At 45.6% G+C, this 21,517-nt stretch overlaps 1 protein-coding gene across 1 annotated transcript in view; it reads right to left on the reverse strand.

Moving 5' to 3' along the window:
* The window catches only part of PDE10A (phosphodiesterase 10A), a 196,638-nt gene extending 185,598 nt beyond the window's left edge, over positions 1-11,040 (reverse strand). The window contains exon 1 of the mRNA XM_052784873.1: positions 9,832-11,040. Within this exon, the coding sequence (XP_052640833.1) occupies positions 9,832-10,687 (856 nt within the window). The 5' untranslated portion in view covers positions 10,688-11,040. The remainder of the gene's footprint in view (positions 1-9,831) is intronic.
* Positions 11,041-21,517: the final 10,477 nt, after the last annotated feature.

The raw sequence follows: 21,517 nt of genomic DNA on the forward strand, positions 1-21,517 counted from the left end.
GCTATTTGACAATTGGTGAAGATAACATTAAGCTACAAAAAGTGAAGAAATAAATTAAAAGGTTATCTGTAAGTACATTTATAAAGTACATGAGATTCACCAGGCACCGTTTATGTTGTTACTAAAAAGAGGGGAAAAAAATTATAGTTAAGCAGGAAGAAAGCATTTGTGACATGAAAAAGAAAAATAACCTTCAAACTTAAAAACTCCGTAATCTTACATTTCAGTGAAATGTTATACTTCAGTGAAAAGTTTTCTTCAAAATTTGATGATTTGCTGGGAGATATTTACATATCAAGCCCTTCATCTACCCCAAAAGAAACCTCCCAGAGTTTATAAATAGCTTTCCCTATAAGGATGAACACTTTATTCTGCTGTAATCGCATTCCTTTGAGCAATAAAAATGTTAAACTTCTCTTACCATTCCAATCTTCTCCTTTTTCTATTTCTGATTTCCACCCCTTCAATAGTATTGCCATAGATGGACAAGCCTCCATCATTTTTCGTTAACATAAGATATGGGATATCACCACACACTCTTCATTCATCCTTGTCAACTGACAAAATTTGTGTCTTCTCATTCCCCCTAAGAACACTCATTTACGCATTTTAGCCACAACTTTTAAGAAGCCTTCCAAAACAGCGAGTTGAAACAAAGACAGACAAGCTAAATAATTGCATTGAGTCAGGCAGCAAGCCATGTCCTCCAGCAATGGTCCCTTATTCACTGGGCACATCTTTCATTCAGGACTTTGTAGAACCTGTGGTTCATTCACTAGGAGAGAACTTGGTCTGCAGAAACAGGGTCTGCCCTAGTGCCACCACCAGTATAAAGATTCCTCTGCTGGTCCATACAGCTATGTCCCTATACAAGTAAATAAAACAGCCCAGAGCCTCTTCTCTAGCCACAAAGTAAAAGGGCATGACAAAGCTTGTGTCCGCAAAGCTAAACTTTTCTCCTTACACAAGGTCAGAAGAGACAAGTACCATTCCCGCTGCCTTTTGGGAACAGTTCCCAACACACATACAGGCAGTTAGGCATCGGTCTAAACTGGACCAAGGAGCACACTAAAAATTAAGCAGAACTGACAGGGCTAGAGCTTGAGCCCACATTCTCTCTGTGCTTAGTTCAAAAGTATAAGCGCTGCATATAGCTCCAACGAAAGTCCAAAAAAGGTTTGAAAGAAACGGGCAATCTACAAGCACATTCCTACCCACAAACAGCCTATGAAAGCTCCTACAACATGCCAGATGATCCTGTTCTCTCTACCACTGCAAGAGCTAAGCCAGAAGCTGCAAGGGGAATGCACTGTTCTATAAACATTGGAGACTACAGGTCACCCCTACTCTGACCTCTTGAAAGCACTTCTCAAAAGGACACCTCTAATCCCAAGACTCTCTTACATTCCTAATCATGAAGTGAAGGCCACAGAACTACATTTAAGACTCAAGATTCATGAAAAAGCAGCTTCTCAAAAGTAATTGTCTCAGGAGTCTTTACTGGTGAAAACTGAAGCCTGAAGAAGACAGGAACAGTGAGACACATCCATACTAAAGCGATTTGCTCACAAGCATAAGACAGACACAGGAGCCTGGCAGGATGAAACCTGAGCATACTGGCTAAAGCAGTGCCTGTTTTGAGAACAGATGAGTTCAGTTTCCTGTTACATCAAACAGTAACTTTCATCAGTCCTACGTCTGCTTAAAAAAAAAGCAAGAAAAAAAAAATCTCTACTGACATCATACTTAGCGCTGGGCAGACAGTGGCAGATTAGGAAATACAATGAGTCACTGCAAATACAGAACACATAGCAAGAGTTTTCAAACCGCCACGCAAAATTTAGTCTTACCACAAAAAAAAAGGACACTACAGCCGAAGTGAACTGTATCAGAAGAAGAGTAACAGCAGCATAGTGCCTTCACACAACCAAAGCAGTTGGGGAAAATAAGGACATTGTAAAAAGGACAGGGCAAGACACAGGCCCACTGCAGGAAGAAACAAAATCAACACAGTTCAGCAATCAAGAAGGAAACATCGATGGGTGGACAAGGAGGAAATAATATTAAGCCAAAAATACAGATACGACTGAAAGAAAGAGAAAGCCATGCAAAGAAAGCACAGCCGACAGAGCTATGTTCCAAGAAAGAATTCACTCTGGAGAAGTTGCCAAGGTATCTGTATATGCATGAAAGAAAACCAAAATATAAACACAAAAAAACAGTGTAAGTAAAAGAATGAGTTATCATAAACTTAACTGCTATGTGTTAGGAGAAAAAAAAAATCATTAGTGAAATACTAAGACACATTAAAAAAAAAAAGTTAAGAATAAGTCAAAGAGCGTTAGAAGACAGGGTAGTAGCCTCGCCCGGTTTGGAAGCAAATAAAATAAGACACTACAGAAGAAATACAATGGGGAAATAAAAATTAGGCAGTGAGGAAAACTACAAAATAAACAGGATGCACACGTAGTCACCATAATTCACACTAAGCATCTTACTCTCTGAACCAGCAGAACACCCCAATGTTGCAGAAATGCTACTAAAATATCTAGGGCAAAGAAAGTGGCATCTTCCTTGTCAATCAGGAAATTTCCCCACAGGGTGAAGCAATGTAAACAGTATTATTGAGGTGAACATGGCAATACTTGTCAGCAGCTAGAAATATCTGCTATTTTGGGTACATATGGATCAGAAGGATTAGAGATGCAAGGTTTCTGTATAAAGTTGTTGGAACTTCGGATGCTAAAGTCTTCTTTCCTTTAGTAACTATTTGTGGCTTGACATTAGGGGATTTCTTTTTGATGCAAGTGGAAGGACAAGAGGAAGGAAGAATGTTGGAATTATTAACAGCTGAATAAACGTTGTTAAGAGAAGTACAGCTCAGCTGCACAGGGGTTTGTTGATAATGCAGAAACAAGGAATCAGATCAGTAAGTGCTAATGAAAGCATTAAATCTTCACAGTTTCCAGACAGAAGGTGGATTAACTGATCTCAGATCCTGACAATCTCTTCTTTGGGTCCTAACATCAAAGACGGTGAGATTACTATTGCTGCTTCTATATTGACGTTTTTTATTATTATTTTAATTAGAAACCTCTAAAACGAGTATGAGCTCTCTAAAGGCAGTGAGTAACAGCCAAAAGCCTTCTCTTTTGGTATCCTTTAGCCAGAACTACTTTGGAAAGCCTTCAAGTGATACAGAGACCCCACTTCTAGTCCTACTGAGCCATAAGATTTGGCATCTCTTAATGATGTAACATTTTATGGTTAAAAATCTCACTCACCTAGACTAAAACTTGCCATCAATGTATTTTTCAAAAGACTAAGAAATTTGGAAACACAGTATTTTTTCTTCTTAAAGCCACCTGGAAGGAGCTGGGAATTAAGAAAGCTTCCTGTGGTGATAAATCACTGGGAAGAAGATATATAAAAAGAACTCTGAAATAAAGGAGCTCCTTGTAAATATGTAAATTATACACTTTTTTGAACTAATTCATACTCTTGCCAAGTTTTTTTTTTCCTAAGAACATAATTAGCATACTTCTAAGTTGAAATAAAGCATTCTCAGTATGCACTAACAGTAAAGATGAATTCATCAATTTACCATAAAAAATTTAGAACTTGTTAGCCAGATTGTCCTTCTCCCCTGCAAAAACAAACACATCATGAGCATTTTGGAATGTTCACTTGTTAATGAAGTCACGATTGCAAGTCTGTTACCTGCCTTTTGAACTGTCTCATTTGAGTGTGCAACACATCAGTACGTTGTCTGGCATAGCAGAAGCCAAAGTCTTCTACAAACATCAGCCAGGCTTGCTCCTCCCACACTAATTATGACAGCTTGACAAGAAGTGATGATGAAATCAACAGAAATATGCTGCTTTCTCACAAGCTTTTAAAAAGGGGACAAGGCAGGGTAAGGGAAGCCTACCTCCCAGGATGAAAATCCTGTTTCCTCACCTTGAAACAAATTAGAAAGAAAAAATAGCATCATTTAATAGAAGAGGTCAAAGCTGAGGCTTGGTTCAACACAGTTACCACGTTCAACCACATCAACTTGTCACATCCCACAAGGTAAGGGAGGCCGAGCTATGAGAGCCTTCAGATGGCAAAGGAACAAAGTACTGCAAGGAGCTGTCAATCAGTAGGTGGCACTCTTCAAACTCGGACAGGGCGAAGCCAAGTACCAGCACAAGTGAGGACACATCACATAGCAAAGTCTGGATCTTTAGCAGAAATATCAACAAGAAATATTGAACAATTTTAACCATAACTGACACCCATGGGGAATGCAACAGCTTCATTTCAATAACATATACAGCAATCCTTGTACATAATCTCTGAAGTTTCTAAGAATTATAATTTTTGAGTGCTATAAATATTTTGGATGAACACTACTGTATACTAGTGTACCAAAATGAGTATCTTAAGAAATTATCCATTACATCCACAGAATACTTTGAGTGCAGCCTTGTGGCTAATATGTAGATGTACGCCAAACTCGTGACTGATAATTTTTTTTTTAACATAACAAAACATAGCATAATTATTTAGGTTTTGCCACAGCTATTCTTCAAAGCTGGGAAGTAAATTTGTTACAATAAATGGAATAGATTTGGAACAGTATATGAATTGTTATTTCTGTGATATTTAGTGGTGAAGATGTCGCCCACACACCAAAAGATTCAATTGTTTTTAGGGTTCAAATCAATACAAGATATAACAAAAATGAAAACATTGCTCCATAAAACAGGTGTCATATTTTCCATTCCTGCAAATATTGTTTCTTCATTTAACAATTATAGACTTTTTTTGTATTTTAAATACAGATCAAAATCAATACACGTTACTACTCATTTGATAAAACAGCAAAGGAAGAGCAGATTTAGTAACAAAGTTCGAGTACAGGTACTTGTAATAGAAACAGCCAGCAGAGGGAGTATAAAAACAAAATTAAAAAAAACAGACATCCCTTTTTCTTTTTATATATGTTGGGGTTTTTTTTTTTTACTTATGATCTTAGCTTTCTTTTAAAATATGATAATAATGCCCAAAGTGCAAAAACTAGAATATTGTAAAAAGCATTGAATTTTAAAGTATTAAACTTAATGACTTGAAACTAAAATACTTTTTAAAGTAGTATTAAAAAAAAATTAGCTCACATTAGCCTCAAATTGAAATACAATTTTCATCACAGACAAGGTTAACATCGACCAACAAGCTGTATAAGCCATTTCCAAATTATAAATACACACATACACAGAGACTCTCATTCTTATTTTCCGAATCTAAAACTAAGTTCATGATTTGATAATATTGAGAGAATGTTAGGTATAATCTATTTGTATTAGAACACAGCACAAAATCTTAAAACTGAACAAAAGGTACTGTTGTACAGATCTGTATTTAAAAGCAAGTAAGCCAAGTATGTGCCCTGGATCATTAGTGGAAATGAGCGTTTGTTTACACGACTCTTTCAAAATCAAGTCACTAAGTCAAGTCATGCATATGCTGAAATAAAAACTCATCTCTACACTTTCAGGTTTTCACCATGTCCAGCTGATGAGTACGGCTTAAACACAAGCAAAAGGAAGGACACAAACGGGGTGACTGGAGCCACCAGCCTTGTGTTAGAATCTTAAATGAGCTGCCATCCTCCTCACACAAGTGACAGAAAGAAACCATCTCCCAACTCACCTACACTATCCCACCGTGCATAATCACACCTTCCACAGCCTGTTTTACACAAGGAGCAAGCTTACTGAGTTAACGGCAAAGGCATTACCTCCTTTCTCAACGCATATAAGCACTGGGTACCCCCAAGCCATCAGGCAAACTCTGGCAGCAGAGCTGAGGAGTCAAAGGGACAGAGGATTAGTTATTTCAAATGTAAACTGCATGCTTTATAGACAACCATTTGTAAAAATACCTGACTCGGACAAAAAAGCCCTCCTTCGCTGTTAACTGCTTGTGCCCGCATGGTTTCCACTCCCTTTCCGTGCTATTCCTTGCTGTCTGCCCTATGTATTGCTCTGTTATCCCTCTAAATAGAATGCCAGTGCTTCAGACCAGGATACATGGTGTTCCTGTACATTAATGCAAAATATGGTATTATGAAACACCAGTCCTGACAGGAGCCGCTGAATGACATCACTTATCATCATAACTATACACCGCTTTAGTGACAATTTTGCTTTCAATTAATGCGGAGCCAGAATCCCTGGGGTGAAAACCAGAGACAATTCTGTTTTCTACATCAGCATATAAATTTTAAGGATGATTTAATTGTAAAACCAAACCCTGTCCACCTTTACACATGGGATTCATTGTTGAAGATCAGCATTTGGCTTACAAAACCTTGATTGCAAGTAACGAATACACAGACAAGGAAAAAAAAAAAAAAAAGAGAGTCAAGCCAAGATTAACTTTCCCATTAGCGCAGGTAACAGGAATACTTTTAATTTTATTTAAACCTTAATTGCTATTTTCTTCCACAACTACAGATCTTACTACATCTACTCTTTCTTAGAGTACTACTCAGTCGGAAAGTCTTAGCATCTGGCACATGAAAGTGCAGGATAAACTTGCTGCATCACAAAAAAAAAAAAAAGAAAAAAAAAGTGCTAGATAAAAGGTAACTCTGTACAAAATACCAATATAATACCCTGACAAGCAGAAAGCCCCCATACTGTGAAATACTCATACCTGTGAGTAGACTCACGGGACACAGATGAAATATGCTACACATGTGCAGCTTGAGAGTCCTTGAGTGTAGAAGGAACATGGGATGCTCCCCTGAAGGCAAGACATTTCACAGAAACCTGGAATACCTGGCAGCTTGCAGTACCCTAAATATGGCAGAACTCCACTAGAGAATCGATCCAGGATGTTAAGCTACTAAGTTTCTCAAAACACTATGTTATGCACCAAGTTACAGATTTTAAACAGTTAAGAAAAACAACACGCACCACACAAAGTTCATAGAAGCTTCTGCAGTCCAGTCCAGTGCTTTATTAGGGATCTTAAAAACAAAAATAGCCAGATATAGCACAGAGTATTGCAGAACCTAAAGTTTTAAGAATATCAAGAACCTTCTAACAAAATCCCGACTGGAGAGCATGCAAGTCGAAAGAGCTCGAAAGAGAAAGAAGAATAAATCTCTAGCGATTTCATTGTTTTACAGTCTTAAGGATTCTGTTAAGTCACTTTTAAATCCCCCTTCCAAAAGAGCTCATCTCAGTTCTCTTCCCTCCAGAACTCCTGTTTCCCTGTAAAAGTATTTAGACTTTTTTGTCTTTAAAGTCAGTGTATACATGCATACACGTATGATTTAGAACCCAAAACACAATTCAGGAAACAAAACCTATGAGATACAGCACATAATCTTCATTGTTCTACATTATCTCGTCCGCTTCAAAACAGTAAGAGCCTTCCGGCTGCACCATAACCAGGACTGTGCACAGTACTCCAAACAGTTGAACAAGTGCTTTTTGCAGTAGCTGCACTAGAACTGAATAGTTTCTTGTTTGACTTCCCTCCACTCCTTTTTTCAGCCTGGTTTCCTACGGAAATCAGACTTATGCAATCACTGGGGGAGGGAGAGAAGTGTACGCATATGTATATATGCACGCACGTGGATGTCCGTCCGTCTGACCTCACTAATACCTTTTGAGCCCATTGGCCAGTTTCAATCACGTTTAAAAGACGAGCAGAGATATCAGACATTTAGGTTCTTGAAAGTTTCATGAGAGCAGGCTGCAGAGCACAGAAAAGTGTCTCCACAGAGAGACAGGCTGCATGTCTTCTTAGACGTCAGTAAACTCACAGGGGAAAGAACCATTCCGCTCCTTTCCTGCCTGCAGGAAAATCTTCAGTCAGAGGTCACAATCAGTCAAAGATGACGAGGTTTCTTGTGTTCAAATGTTCACAATATAACTTAAGTTTAATTCACCACTGCTTTTAAAATGGTGTTTTGAACAGAGCTGTTTCCTGTGTCATCATTTTCTTGGTCTAGTATAGAACTGCCCTACATGACACACATTCCCTGACTCGGTCACTTGCTCCCAAGACCGCTTATTTTAAAACATTAGTTGTACCATATGCATGACAGCATTCTACCCCTCTCAAACGCAGAGAAAACAAAAACTGGAAGAGCTTAGTATTCCCTCCAGGCCGCAAAACTAAACAAGTATGTGGCTCTGTAACATAATTAACTATTGAATAAAGTTTCAAAAAGACAATGCAGCAAATACATAGTCATCCTTATTCACCTCTACCATAGAGCAGAACCAAGTATTACCACACTTGCAGGCTATCATGCTAAATACAGCTGTAAGGCAATAAGACAAATAATGAGGTTTCAGCTGACATCTCTATAGTTGTTCTCACATTCCCCCAAAATACATACACGTGTGAACTACGTACTATTTACGTGTATCCAAAAAGCCACCTAATAAAAGTATGCTAATGGATTAAAATGCAAGTTCAGGGACGCTTTAAGGCATAAATCTATGATTTAAGAAGTTGTCACAAAAAGAAGAAAGAAAAAACCCAAAACAAAAGAACAAATAACCACAGCCGACTGAAGTCACCCTAAGCATCAAAACACTAGGCGAGCAAAAAAAAGTTTCTGATAAAAAAGGGATGTACTTCAGCTCACACACGCTCCGCTTGGAAATTCCTTAATCCCGCGACCAAGCTGAACCCCAGCACGTTCCCGGCGGGGCGCCAGAGCTGAGGGATGGCTGCCGGCCGGGCAGGGGCAGCCCGACCCCGGGCGCTTTCAGCCCCGAGCCCCGGCCGCTCCGGGGACAACGCAGCCCCCCGGGGGGGGTCACCCCCCGCCCCACCCGGCGGGGCGCGATGTATCAGTGAAACGCCTCGGAGAGGGGAAGGCGGCAGCGGCAGGCTCGGGGCGAGACCCCCGAGGGGGAGCCGGGCTGCGTCCCCACGAACGGCGAGTTTCTGCCGTGAGACCCGCCCCCCCCTCCCCTTCTCACGACCCGCCTCAGCGGCCCGGGCCAGCCAGCGGCCCCCGCTACCGCCGGGCGGGAAGGGCACCCGCCGAGCCCCGCACCGAGAGGCCGAGCGGCTGCTCTCGCCCCACTCCCGCCTCCCCCCACGGGGCGAGGGCGGCCCCGGGCCCGCGTTCGGGCTCGGTGGGAGCCGGCGAGGGCTCGCCGCGGAGCGCCTCAGCGTCCCCTCCATTCCGCCCGCCAGCCCCCCGCAGCAAGGAGCACATGTTTCCTCTCCGGCTTCTCGCCCGCCTTGCAACGAGCCACGGCCAGGGGAAGGAGGCACCCGGCGCCCCAGCCGGATCAGAAACACGGACTCTGCACGCCCGCGGCAGATCTGACGGGGGATGCCGAAAGAAGCGATACGTTTCACCCATCCTCCGCCGCCGCTTTTCTCTCAACTGCCGATACCGTAACGCTTCCTTATTGCTACTTCAAGTCAGTAGGGGGGAAAGTCTCCATCCCCCTACGTATCATTCCCGTGCAAATTGAGCATGCACCAAGTAAGAAGGCTGACACGTATATAGGCAGAGTTGTCTGATCCCGAAATGATGCTGAAATCCCCGAGGCGCTAACAGCCAGCTCCCACAAAGAGCACTCGGCTACATTGAGCATCCCCTTTGTCCGTGCATCCTCAATACACACCCGGCCGCTCCTCCATGCGTCCACGCGCGCCCCACGTACGCGGCCCCTTTGTGTCTTCGCCTCCCACCCCCCGCACAAAGAAATGCCCTTTCCTCAAGGCATGCACCCAGCCTCGGACACAGCCCCCGAGACACGCGCGACCCGCCGCCGGGCACAGCGCTCCGGTACCTACTTGTGTTCAAGAAACAGTCCGTAAACCTCCTAAAGCAGCTTGCAGAATTAGATCCATCTTCCATGTCTGGCCCTAGGAGCAGGGGAGACGAGAAGGAGAAGAAGGCGCCTCTCTGCCGCTGCTGCTGCCGCCTAGGAGTCCTGCTCCCGCCGGGGCCGTCGCCTCCTCGGATCCCGTCGCCGCGGGCTGCTGCTGCTGCAGCACCGAGGGAATTGCTGGACCACGGGCGAGAGGCGGCCGGGGAGAGGAGCCGGGAGTGGTGCTGCCGGGGGCCGCCGGCTGCGGAACGGAGCAGCAAGCCCTGGATGGAGGAAGAACAGAAGAGTCTCCTCCTGCCGCTGCCGCCTGGATGGGCGATCAAGTGAGCTGCTGCTGCTGCCGCTGCTCCGCCAACATCTCTTCCTCCTCCTCCTCCTGCCGCTCTCGCTGCCTCTCCTCCTCCTTCCCTCCCTTGGAGACTCGTGAGGTTAAAGGAAGACGAGGAGGGGAAACGAGGAGGCGGCGGCAAGAAGTAAAAAGAAGATGGAGAAGCGGAGGAAAAGGAGGGGACTGGAGCGAGGAAAGGAGCCGCTGCCGCTCTGGGGACGATGCTGGCGGAGGCGGCGGAGGAGGCTGTCCCTGCAGCGCGGCTCCTGCTGCTGCTGGTGGCGGTTGTTAGGAGGAGAGAGAGGGAGCTGCAGGCAGCCGAGCCGCCTCCAGGAGCGGGGGGAGGAGGAGGAGACCCGCCGCTGCCTCCACCTCCGCCGCTCTGGCCATGGGAGTGGAGCGGGAGGCTGCCGGAGCCGGGCTTTTCCCCGGGTGCTGCAGCCAGGGGGGCCGAGGGGCGGGATAAGATCAGCTTCTCCGGGTTGGACATGCTTCTGCTCTTCCCTCCCTTTCGCGGCAGTTTAAGGCAGGACGTCTAGGAGAGATACCGGAGGGAAGCGAAAGGGGAAGCCGAAAACGGACGGACCCAAACCAGGGACAGCCGCCGTGGGGTCCCGCGTTCCCTCCGGCAGCCCCCGGGCAGTATTTCCTCCGCACCCCGGCTCCCCGCCCTCACCAAGTCCTCACATTTCCGTTCCCCCTTTAGGCCGGAGGGGACGGGGCGCTACCGGCGCCGAGCGGCTCCGATCCCCTTTTAAAGTCCGCTTTTCCTCATGCTCCCACCTCGCCTTCAAAGCAAGAAAACGGCAACGATCGGCATTTTCTCCGAGCGAGGCAAATACTGCCCCGTACGTGCCCGCTCGTCCGCGAAAAGGCAGACAGAATCACCGCAGTGCCGCTTCCCGCTCCAGCCCCGGCCGCCAGAGAACGCCCACTGGCGGAGCCAGCGCTTCCCAGGCCGCCTCCCTTCCTCTCGTTACCGGGCGCGCACGCAGGAGCCGCGGCACCGCGCTTACCTAAAGGGAACGCAGGGAGAGACGCCAGAACGAGATCCTCCCTATGCGGCCTCCTTGTTTTAAACAGATATTTCCAGCCACCGACATCAAAAGGCAGACGCCCTTCGGCGCCCGGGAGGAAGATGCCAGGGAGCTGCCCCTCCGTTTCTGTGGGGCATCGACCCCCCCTTCCCATACCGAGGTGCACGGCCCCTCCCACAAGCGTTTGCTTCAGCCCCCCCTCTGTCCCGTGTGTGTGTGTGTGTCCCCGCAGCCTCTACTTGGCACGCTTGCAGCCGCCTACCCCTCAGTCCCAGCCCTCTAAGCCGTCCGGCTCCCCGAGGGGCGACCGCAGACACTGGCCTCAGGTGCGGCGCGGCTCCGGGGCCGCCACCGGCCTTGCTCCACAGGCACAGCCGCCGCCGCTCACCAGCGGAGCCCGTCGCGCCGGCCAGCCGCCACGCCGAGCCCCGCGGCGGGGTCTCCGGGCAGGCGGGGTCCCGCCCCGCGGCCCCCGGGCGGCCGCGCTCCCCTCGAAGGCGCGTCCCGCCACCGCCGCCGGCCCCCTCGGCCGACGCCCCGCCACCCCGCCCCGCCAGCCCGGCCGCAGCCCGGCCGTCCCGGCGCCTCAGCGGGCCGCGCTCCGGCGTCCCTCAGCGGGGCAGCCGCCGGGGGAACGCCCGGCCAAGGGAAGCCCGAGGGCGGGCTCGGAACGGAGCGGGGCCGAGGACTGCGCTAGAAGCCCCCGCCCCACGGATTTCGTTTTCGCCCCGAACTCGCTCTGCCCTGGGCGCCAGCCGCCGCCGAGAGGCGGGCGGGGAGGTCCGAGTCCACCGGAGTTTACCTGCGGCAGCGGCGGGGAGGGGGGGGGGCGGACCGGCATCGCCGGCCCGCCGCGGGGCTCTCCTCAGGCCGGCCAGGGCGCTTCCTTGGGGCCGGGCGGGACGCGGCCGCCGGGGAAGCCGTTGCCCCCGCGCCGCCTGTCAGCTTAACGGAACCCCAGGGCGGCGGGCAACCCGCCGCCGCCCTCCCCTCCCGGGACAGCCTCTTCCCTCGCCCCGCAGCACCGTCGGCGCCGTTAACCGGCGAGGATCGTTCGTGACCCGGGCGGCTCGTAGAGCCCGCGGCACCCCTGCCCTCGCCCTGAGGCGGCGGCGCTCACCGGGGCGGGCGGCGCCCTGCCCCGGCCCGGCGGGCAGCCGGCGGGCAGCGGGGCTCCTCCCGTCCTCAGCGGGGACGGCCGAGGCTCAGAGCTCACCGCCCGAGCGCCGGGCCGGCAGCTCCCTCGGGGCAGCCTCGGCGCCAGCCGCCGGCGCGGGGGGGAACCCTCCGCGGCTGCGCTGCGGGGCCGGCCCCCGCCGCAAGTGCCACCCCGCCTCGGGAGGACGCCCCGGCCGAGGCTTCTTCCCCTCGAACACCTGGACGGGGCGGAGGGAACGGCGCTCCTCAGGTGGACGGCCGCTTCCCCCGGCGCTCCCGCCCGCCAGCGGGCGGAGAAGGGGCCGCCGCGGCGGTGCCCGCCCGCCCGCGGCTGTCGCCGCACCCCCGGCGGCCGATTTGGTTGCGGTGCGGCGGGGGCCGGCTCCTCGGCAAAGGCGGCGGCGGCGAGGCGGCGGAGGGCAGGGCGGGCGCTGGCCGGCTCGGGGGGGGGCTGGGGGCAGGCACGGCGGAAAGCGGTGCGGGTACTCGCGGAGAAGACGTTTCTTTTGCCGTTGCCAGCCGGGCGCCCGAGCGGCGGGCGATTCGGTTTCCCTCCTCTACCTTGCGGGAGATCAAACCTCTGCCTCGTCCGCCGTGACTCCAGCTGCGGCGTTAAGAGCGGGTCTGCGATGCGGAGTGCCTGCGGGAATCCTCATCCAACTACCGCGATCTTCCTATTTCCGTTCAAAATTAGGCTATTTTCTTTCGAATTTCGACTCCTGCTTTGCAAGAAATGTAAACCCGCACTTTTGGCTTTTACTTTAAATCGTTCGAGTGTCTTACACGTATCATTTCAGGACTTCTAATGCTAGAATAGACACTAACTCTTGTCAAAGTTAGTCTTTATGCATCACTTCATCTGGAAGGCTGCAAAATAAGATGTTCCTCTGAAAATAGTAACGCTTTCAAATTAACGTGGGTTTTCAGCCAGTTGAATGTTCTGTAACAATGAGAAACAATCCCCAGAGTTTGCAAAAGGTTTAAAATGCCAAAACAGATTAAAGACTCTCATTAAACAAACAAAAAAGCCGTAAAGCAAAACAAAAAACTCAGGGAGGGCAGGCTTTACTGAACTGTTTTCAGCTGCATCTGGTTCTTAAAACCTGCTGTTGCCTAAAGATCCTGAACTAAAATACAGAAAACTGCATCTGCTTCTGTGATCCATTTTCTCTTAGTATATTTGACTGTATCAAAACAGTTTAATAACTTCTATTTCATATGTCTATTTGTGTGAGATGCTTTCATTTCCTGAAGTCCAACCGTTACCTAGTTTACATACAGAGCTTTTCTCTCATAACTGCTGCAGGATGAGTAGAGATCCAGCAAATATTTAAATTCTCTGAGAGAAAGCTTAGCTAATGGAAACAAAACTTTAGTGAATTGTGTTTTGTTGTTTCAGCCTATTTGTTTAGCAGTTAACAACTTCTTATTAGAAAATCTCTTATACTAAAATGTTTAAATTGAAAGAGATAATCAGACTGAAATGACTGACAAAAATCAAGAGCTGTTTTCCTGAAAAAAATGAAAGTTGCTCCTTTAGACAGATTAGTCCCCAATTGTTCTGTCAATATCGATAGTAAATTACTGAAACTTTACATCGTCAATTTATAATTGTAGAAAACTTGTTTGACTATGCTAATCTATGCTAAATTCCTCAATTGCTGTTCATCCAAACTACAGTTGTTCAAATATCACTGCCTGAAACTGGATATCTGTGTATTTATACAAGGAATGTGAATTGTGCATGTGTAAATATGTGCGTGTATATTCAACAAACCAGGCAAGATACATTTTGATTTGTAAGAAATCATCAGATATTCTAGGCAAGCAGCTTTCAGCTTAAGGGTTATTTACAAACTGTTCATTTGATTATTATTCATTAGCCACTGGCAATTCATACCTGATTGATCACCCGCTTCTTGGCTGGGCAAGCAAAAGCAATCACAGAAGAAAAGTTAGATGACAGTGAAAATTAATTTTCAAGCTCTGTACACATATATTTGTAAAATATACTTATTTGTGGACAAGTCAAATACACTTGGTGGCCATGTCAATACCTGGGCATAAATTAGTGATGAATCACATTTGCTCATTCCCCAATGTATCTGTCAATCTGGGTTTTCATTGCTCAGTCAGCACGACACTTTCCATTGCCACAGAGCGATGTGTCACTGATGCCACTGTGGTACTAACCAGAGACCCACATCGTTTACCGGAAAAGTGTCACCCACTCCAACAGGAATTTTTGATGTGAAACAGTGAGGTTTGCTACATCATCCCCAAAAAGGATTTTAAGAACTCTGAAACACAAAGAAATGCAAATTAAAATACTCTGATGCATCCACTTGCATCAGGTGCAAGGGTTCTGGTATGAATGCGCTGTGTCAGTGCAACAACGAGCAAAAGTCTTTGGTTGTATTTGCACGGGTAAATGTGATTTCACCACAGTTCAGGAGTCAGAGTGCCCACTGAAGCCATCGGGAAGTCTAGCGTGCGTCATGCTTACAGGAACAGGCCTGGTTTGAAAGCAGCAAATAAGCCATTATTTGGCAATAATTTGGCAATATTAATCAAAATACTCGAAGGAAAACATGGTGAGAGAAAAAGTGAAAGTTGTAACAATGGTTGTTTGGTATTAAATACAGCTTAGAACCAAACACTTGTTCTTTCCCAATTCTGTCTGCTACATTTTAAGAATGACAGTGACTCATCTTTTATCTCGTCCCACTCTTTTGCCCGGTAAATCCTCTTATCTCACTCATCATTCTTATATCCTAAGAGTCCCCTCTATGATGTACGATCAATTCCTTGAAAAAAAAAAAAATAAGGAATAAGACAGATTATGGGGAAAGGGAGTTTAGAAAAGTGGGGGATGACGGCAATAGAGATGCTGACGGAACCAACCACCCGAATGTGGGTGAGGCAGGAGCAGCCACAATGAAATACAAAGGCGGCAACCTGCTGGAAAGGTGGGGCAGGGGGGAACGAAAGGATAAATGCAGCTCAAACCCAAGCTCTAGAGCGAGTAAATACAGCCCCAAATTAAATCCTTTATGGAAAAGTCCTGTGCAAGTTAATAAAAATAATTGCTTTTTTTTTCCTAGGGATTTTCTGCTAAATGATCTTACAGAATATAGTAATTATTACCCAGCTACTGAATTGCTATCACAAATTAGAAACCTCCAGAAAAGACATTGTTTCCTCAAGCCTTATTCTATAAACTTTTAGAGTAATTTATAGAGAACCCTATTTCATAAGGGATTCTTTTTACAAAGGATTATTCTCAAACACGTACATATGCAAGGAGTAAATTTGTTTAAAAGGTGTGTATCAGGCATTGTCTTTGATTCCCACAAATACTCATACAAGCCACCTCTTTTCCACAAGAATATTAACTGCGACTGTCGATAACATGCAAACAAGTGCTAGCAGCCATCTTGACAGTGTTTTAGGGAATTACCTAGTCCAGATGCAGAAGAAATACTGCAAGATCCAAAATGAACTGCAATTTGTTGAGCAAATCAAAACAACACATTTTTTTAAGAAGTCCAGGTCTGTTTGGAGATAACTGACATACCAGAAAAAAAAAAAAGTAAATAAATATATTGTTTGCTTTCAGTAGTTTGTTCAGCTCTGCTTATGTCACTTCATTTTCTGGTCTGCAGGGTGACAGCTGAAAGGTTATGTGGCTGGAACTATAAATAATGAAATTTTCTCTAGAAGTGCTATGCTATGTGATGTATGATGGTGGGTACATTAATAAAGCTGTGAAGACCATGTCTTTTCCTGGCAATTTTTTCCTTTTAGAAAAACACAAAACTATGCAAAGTTTTCAGTATTATTTTTGACGGAAAATTGCAATTCTTTATGGAAAGAAGATACCTCATGTGCAAGGGTAGGACTATTTTTAATCACAAAATTTTCAGGTAGACATGTTGCTACATATTACGTTGTAATGAAAAGCTAAATACATTTAATTTTAAAAGGGGGGGGGGAAGCACTAGTGCCAGTGTACAAAGGCAAACATTTACAATAATTGTACTCAGATTTGTTTCCAACAAAAGAATATGAAAGAAGCTAAAGAAAACCTTCTGATGCCATCTACCATTTTGTGCTGTCCTATGCATCACAAAGATCAGATATTTACTGGTTTTATTTAAAGGGTGTTCAGAAAAGGAAACGGCTGTTTGGGCTTAAGTTACTTTTGTTAAAGTAGAGGACCCCCCTTCAGAGAAACTGTCCTCCAAATAAATTAAAACTCTAACAGCAGGTTTCTTTACCGAGATGGTATGTTATAAACCCAAAGCACTAGAAACACTGTAAGCTCTTTGATACAAAGACCATCTTTTGAATCTTGTCCAGCACAACAGGATCCTGGCTTGGGACCAGGGCCTCTTAGGTAGCAAAGAAACACAAACAATGAACAACGTTAACAGTTGGCATGGTAGGCAACAGCACCGTTGTTACCTAATATCATTGGAATAGCCATTTGTATTGCAAGAAAAATAAATAGGGTTATCAGGATTTTTGTAATTTTATCTTTCTGTTTTCATAATGAAATCTAGAGTTAATTTATGACAGAACATTGTTATAATTTGCTGTCTGCTAGAAACAAATAATTTATTTCAATTCCGTGTTCAGTTGGAGCATAGAAATTCTAAGCTTTACATGAATTAAAGTTGCTTTACATGTAACAGAGTTAAGAAAAATCCAAAAGAAAAAGGTAATACTGACTTATCTTTTACTCCTTCACTGTGAGTTGTGCATCTCGCTAGCACGTAGTGCAGACCATACAAGACTACTGTCACAACAGGGATGCCAGCTTTCCCCCATAACACTCTCTTGCAACCCCCTTCTTCACTTTCCCAAATTTTCCAACCACTAAAACCAAGGAGACTTTTCCCCAACACAGTTTGTACAGTTTATGAGAAATCCTACTGCCCCATCACTGGCAAATTCTTTGATGGAACTAGCAATCTCAGCTCTGAGTTTAAGTGTAAGGCTTTGTTCTAGCCTAAGCCTACAGCTGATTCCTCTTTGATATTAACAGCAGGTGCAAAAATAAATGAAGATACTCAGTCCAGCCTTTAGAATTACCTACAAAGAAACCCAATTTATGTTGAATTCAAGCACCTTGTTGTGACTTCTGAGCATCACTCAGAGGGAAACAAGTTTCTTTTTAGAACAATGCTTCATCCTTTTCACTTGAATTCCTCCTTTGTTTTACAGTTTCTGATAAGTCCAGTTTCACTCAGTTGCAGTAAATACCAAGTTACCCCCTGGGAAGAACAGGACTTTCGCTCCCACCCCCTCTGTTAAAAAAAGTCAGTCCTGAAACTGTGGCTGTTGATAATGAAATGCAGTCATGAGCCTTCAGAGTTAACGCCCTGATGACACAAAAAGTGCAAAGAAATGCATACCTCTAGCAACCACAGGCTATTTAACATGTTTTATAAACAGTTTGGTTTCAAATCCATGCCCTGTTTCTATGTAGAAACGTACCTTTGTAATCCTGAAAACTAGAAAGCTTGACTTTGAAATGAAAGCTTGAACTCTTCAAGTTTGTTGTGCACCCATAGCTCTCCTGTGTGGACTCTCAGACTGATGCCATTGTAACATGCATTCATTCAACACCACAACTGGGCTGGTAAAATTGAGAAAAGTTTGTTATCTAAGTAACTTTTCTCTATCCCATTCTCACTTTAGGCACCAAGGAATTCAATCCAACTTATCTCCCTACAGCAGCACACCTGCACACACTATGAACATGTACCTGCTGTCTTTATATCCCACCCTAGGACATACTTACTGTCTTTTTCTTGCCTGTTTCTCACACTTCTCCCTCTCTTTTCTTCTCTTTTTCTTTCTCCCCCTCCCTCTCACACACACACAGAACCAGTATTTCTCTAGCTGCAGAATCAACATAACAGTACAGATTTCCTTTGGAAAATACTTTAATGTCAACATGTGAAAAGAAGGCTGGGGTATTACTGCCATCATCCCTGAACAAATACTTTCTCACGTATGCAACCCTAGACCATTGCAGACAAGCTTATTTGATTCAGTACAATTCTTCTCCTCCAGAAATAAGACATCACCGCCATGTACTTTTATTCATTCTCTTTTATCCGTCTGTTTACTTATTCCCCATTATCTCCTCTGCCATCATCCAGCAGCCCCTGTTACTCCAACAGCTTTCTCTCCCTCACGCACGATCCGTCCTTCTTCTCTGCGGTACACTATTTCTCCCCACGCTACCACATCTGCCACGTCTCAGCAAACGTACTTGAAGCTGGCAGCATCCCCGCCGACTCAGCTGCAACAAGCTCTTCACCTGCTTTCCCTTCGCTGCTTCCAAAGTCTTTCCCCAGCAGAAGCCCTTGGTCCTGCCCTTCTGCTGGCCGGGTCCCACGGAGAGCTCTGGTACTCACTAGGGGAAGGGGATTCTTCCTAAGCCTTGGGTCTCAATAAAGGTCAGCTGGTAAGGCAGAGGAAGAGGAAGGACAGAGACTGCTTGTGCTCTACCAGAAGCCTGGGGCTGCCCATGGAGGAGGCTTTAGGATGGTGGAAGTGAAGCAGCATTATCTTATCAGCCTGGCCACAGAGACATGGGGTCGCTCACCTCGCCTGCTTGATATGGGTTCCCTGAATGAATGACTGGGAGACTGAGTACAGACCATGGAGCTCAAGCAGAACAAATAGGGGACATCCTACCCCCTTGATACTACAGGATCAGCAGCTACTCCACAACAGCCCAGAAATAAAATAAGCACAAATAATTTCTTTACGAGTTTTCCTTAGAAAGAAAGTAATGTTCCACAGGTATAACTGACAAGAGTCCTGCCCAGGCTAGGAAGCTTTGTATTCATGCTAGCCAAACAGGATGGGGATTTTAAAAGATATTGATTGCTTTATTATATAGAAAATAAATACAGAGCAGTAAACTGCAAAATACTGCAATCACATTTGGAAAGGACAGACCTGAGTATCTAGCAGATTTTTGCAAACAGTCTATTTGAATGGATTCTTTTTTCTTTTTTCTTCAAATCTCCTGCACCTTTAGGACCAAAGCAGAAGAGAAAGCACAGTGTAACCCACTTGAAGCAATCTCTACAGTATCCTCAGCTCATCTTTCTCTTGCTGCATACAGTCTGCGGAGACGTAAATGCTGCACCTGTGGGTCTGACTATTTTCAAGACAAAGCAGCAATGTGGCTCCCACTGAATCCCATAACTCAGAATCCCTACACTGAGACAGCTTCTGGCAAGCCCTCTAGTTTGTAGTTTCTAAGAGCAGAAAAAGCAAATCACACAGTAGTCCCAACACCCAAGTTACATCAGACCGTCTCTACATCTGATCTGGCTCATGCACACTCAGATATAATTATCTATCATTACCTTTTTTTTTTCTTTTAAGTACAGATTGACATCCAGACTAAACAAGCCATTAATGCAAGAGCAACCCTGGGTTTATTTCTGGAGAAAGGGTTCCTTTGTGAGACCACAAACCTCCCATTTAACTAAAGCTCTATGCGGGGTTTTTCATCCGTGGTTACTCTAACCTAAGATGTGGTTTGACTGGATGTGGCTTCACTAAATAAAATCTAAAGGCTTTTATTAGAACAGCAGAATTTTTGCTGTCAATAGCTTTTGTTGCCTGTCAGCCCTTCTCCTGCACATGGCTTATCACAATATACAGACTCAAAGTTGGAGACGATTTTTCTCACCTACAAAACTATCGGAGTGGATTTTCTAACTCTTTCAGCCCCATGGAGCTCCAAAATAATAGGCTACTGTTAACGCAGCTTTAAACGATGTGTGGAGCGGGGCTTTAAATGAGGGGGAAAGGGAGCCACAGGAACCTTTAAAGGGGGAAGAAAACAAAACCGAGACAATTGGGCAGAATTTTGGTGTGAGAAGCTTGGGAAACGGCACATGCCACAGAAGGGGAACCCACACTCCCCGCCTTGCCCAGAAGCCGGGCTCCAGCTGCAGGCACTGCCACATGGAGCCTGGCACTCTCTTCCAGGTCAGTGGAGCTCTGAACCAGAGGCCTGCGAGGAATCCCCTGATCCCTGACGTCAGTCCCTACTATCATAGACTGGTCACACATTCAAAAATCAGTTACACGACTTCCAGTGCCCCAGTAAAAAGGTCGTTCAGAACCTCATTCTTCCTCCGCCTAATTTCCAGCCAAAATAAATGTATCATCGTTTCTTTTGGACCAGCTTTTTCTTCCAGTTTTAAAGATCTCTTCTGCCTTCTTGACGTTTGGTATTTAAAAGGAGAGGTAGTATCTTTCTCAGACTTCATTTTCCTTGACTGATCAAGGCACAATCTTTTAGTTCTTTCATATAACAGTAGCTCCAGTCTCCTGATGCCTCACCTTGCAAGCCCTTCTCTACGCCTCTTCCACTTGGAATTCATCTTTCCTCGGTACAGGTGACTACAGTTGCAGACACGCTCTTGCCAAGGTTTTACAGATGACTTAAATGCTTGCCCAGTTCTTTCAGAGAAATTTTGCCTGATATATCATGGTCACAATACTGGGGGGGTGGATGGGGTCACTGGTGCCCAAGTCATTTTGTGATGAACGCAGCCATGAGGACTTCCTTTCCTCTTGGTTGTTTCCAACTGATAAGCTCAAAGACAAAATTCATATTCGTCCCTAGGTGAATGATTTTGCACTTTGTACTGCTATGTTTCATTCCGCTTCCAGTAATACAGACTTCAGAGCTCTCTAAATCATCCCAAAATCTGCTGCAGTTCCCTTCTGTGCAGACAACGGTCTCTCAAATTTTCTAACCTATAAACTCTGCTAACACACCCTTACTTGCATACAGGAAAGAAAACATGAAACCAGTTCAGTCCCCAAACAAATTCTTGCTAAATTCAACTCGTAACCTTCCTTATGCCAGCGAGGCAACTGTCCTCCCTTTAGCTAAAAGCACTTCATTCTCAGGTGGTCTACAGCACTGAATGTTTCTGCAGACTTCACGAATACTCAAGACATTGCCTGACAGCTCTGCAAAACAGGGAAGTATTATTCATGAATGTTGCCTTACAGAGGAAGAAACACAAAAGTTTAATTTTTTTCCTTTAGGTTATGCAGGAGGTTCAAAAAAA

This window comes from Harpia harpyja, chromosome 4, assembly GCF_026419915.1.
Source record: "Harpia harpyja isolate bHarHar1 chromosome 4, bHarHar1 primary haplotype, whole genome shotgun sequence".
NCBI classification, from domain to species: domain Eukaryota; kingdom Metazoa; phylum Chordata; class Aves; order Accipitriformes; family Accipitridae; genus Harpia; species Harpia harpyja.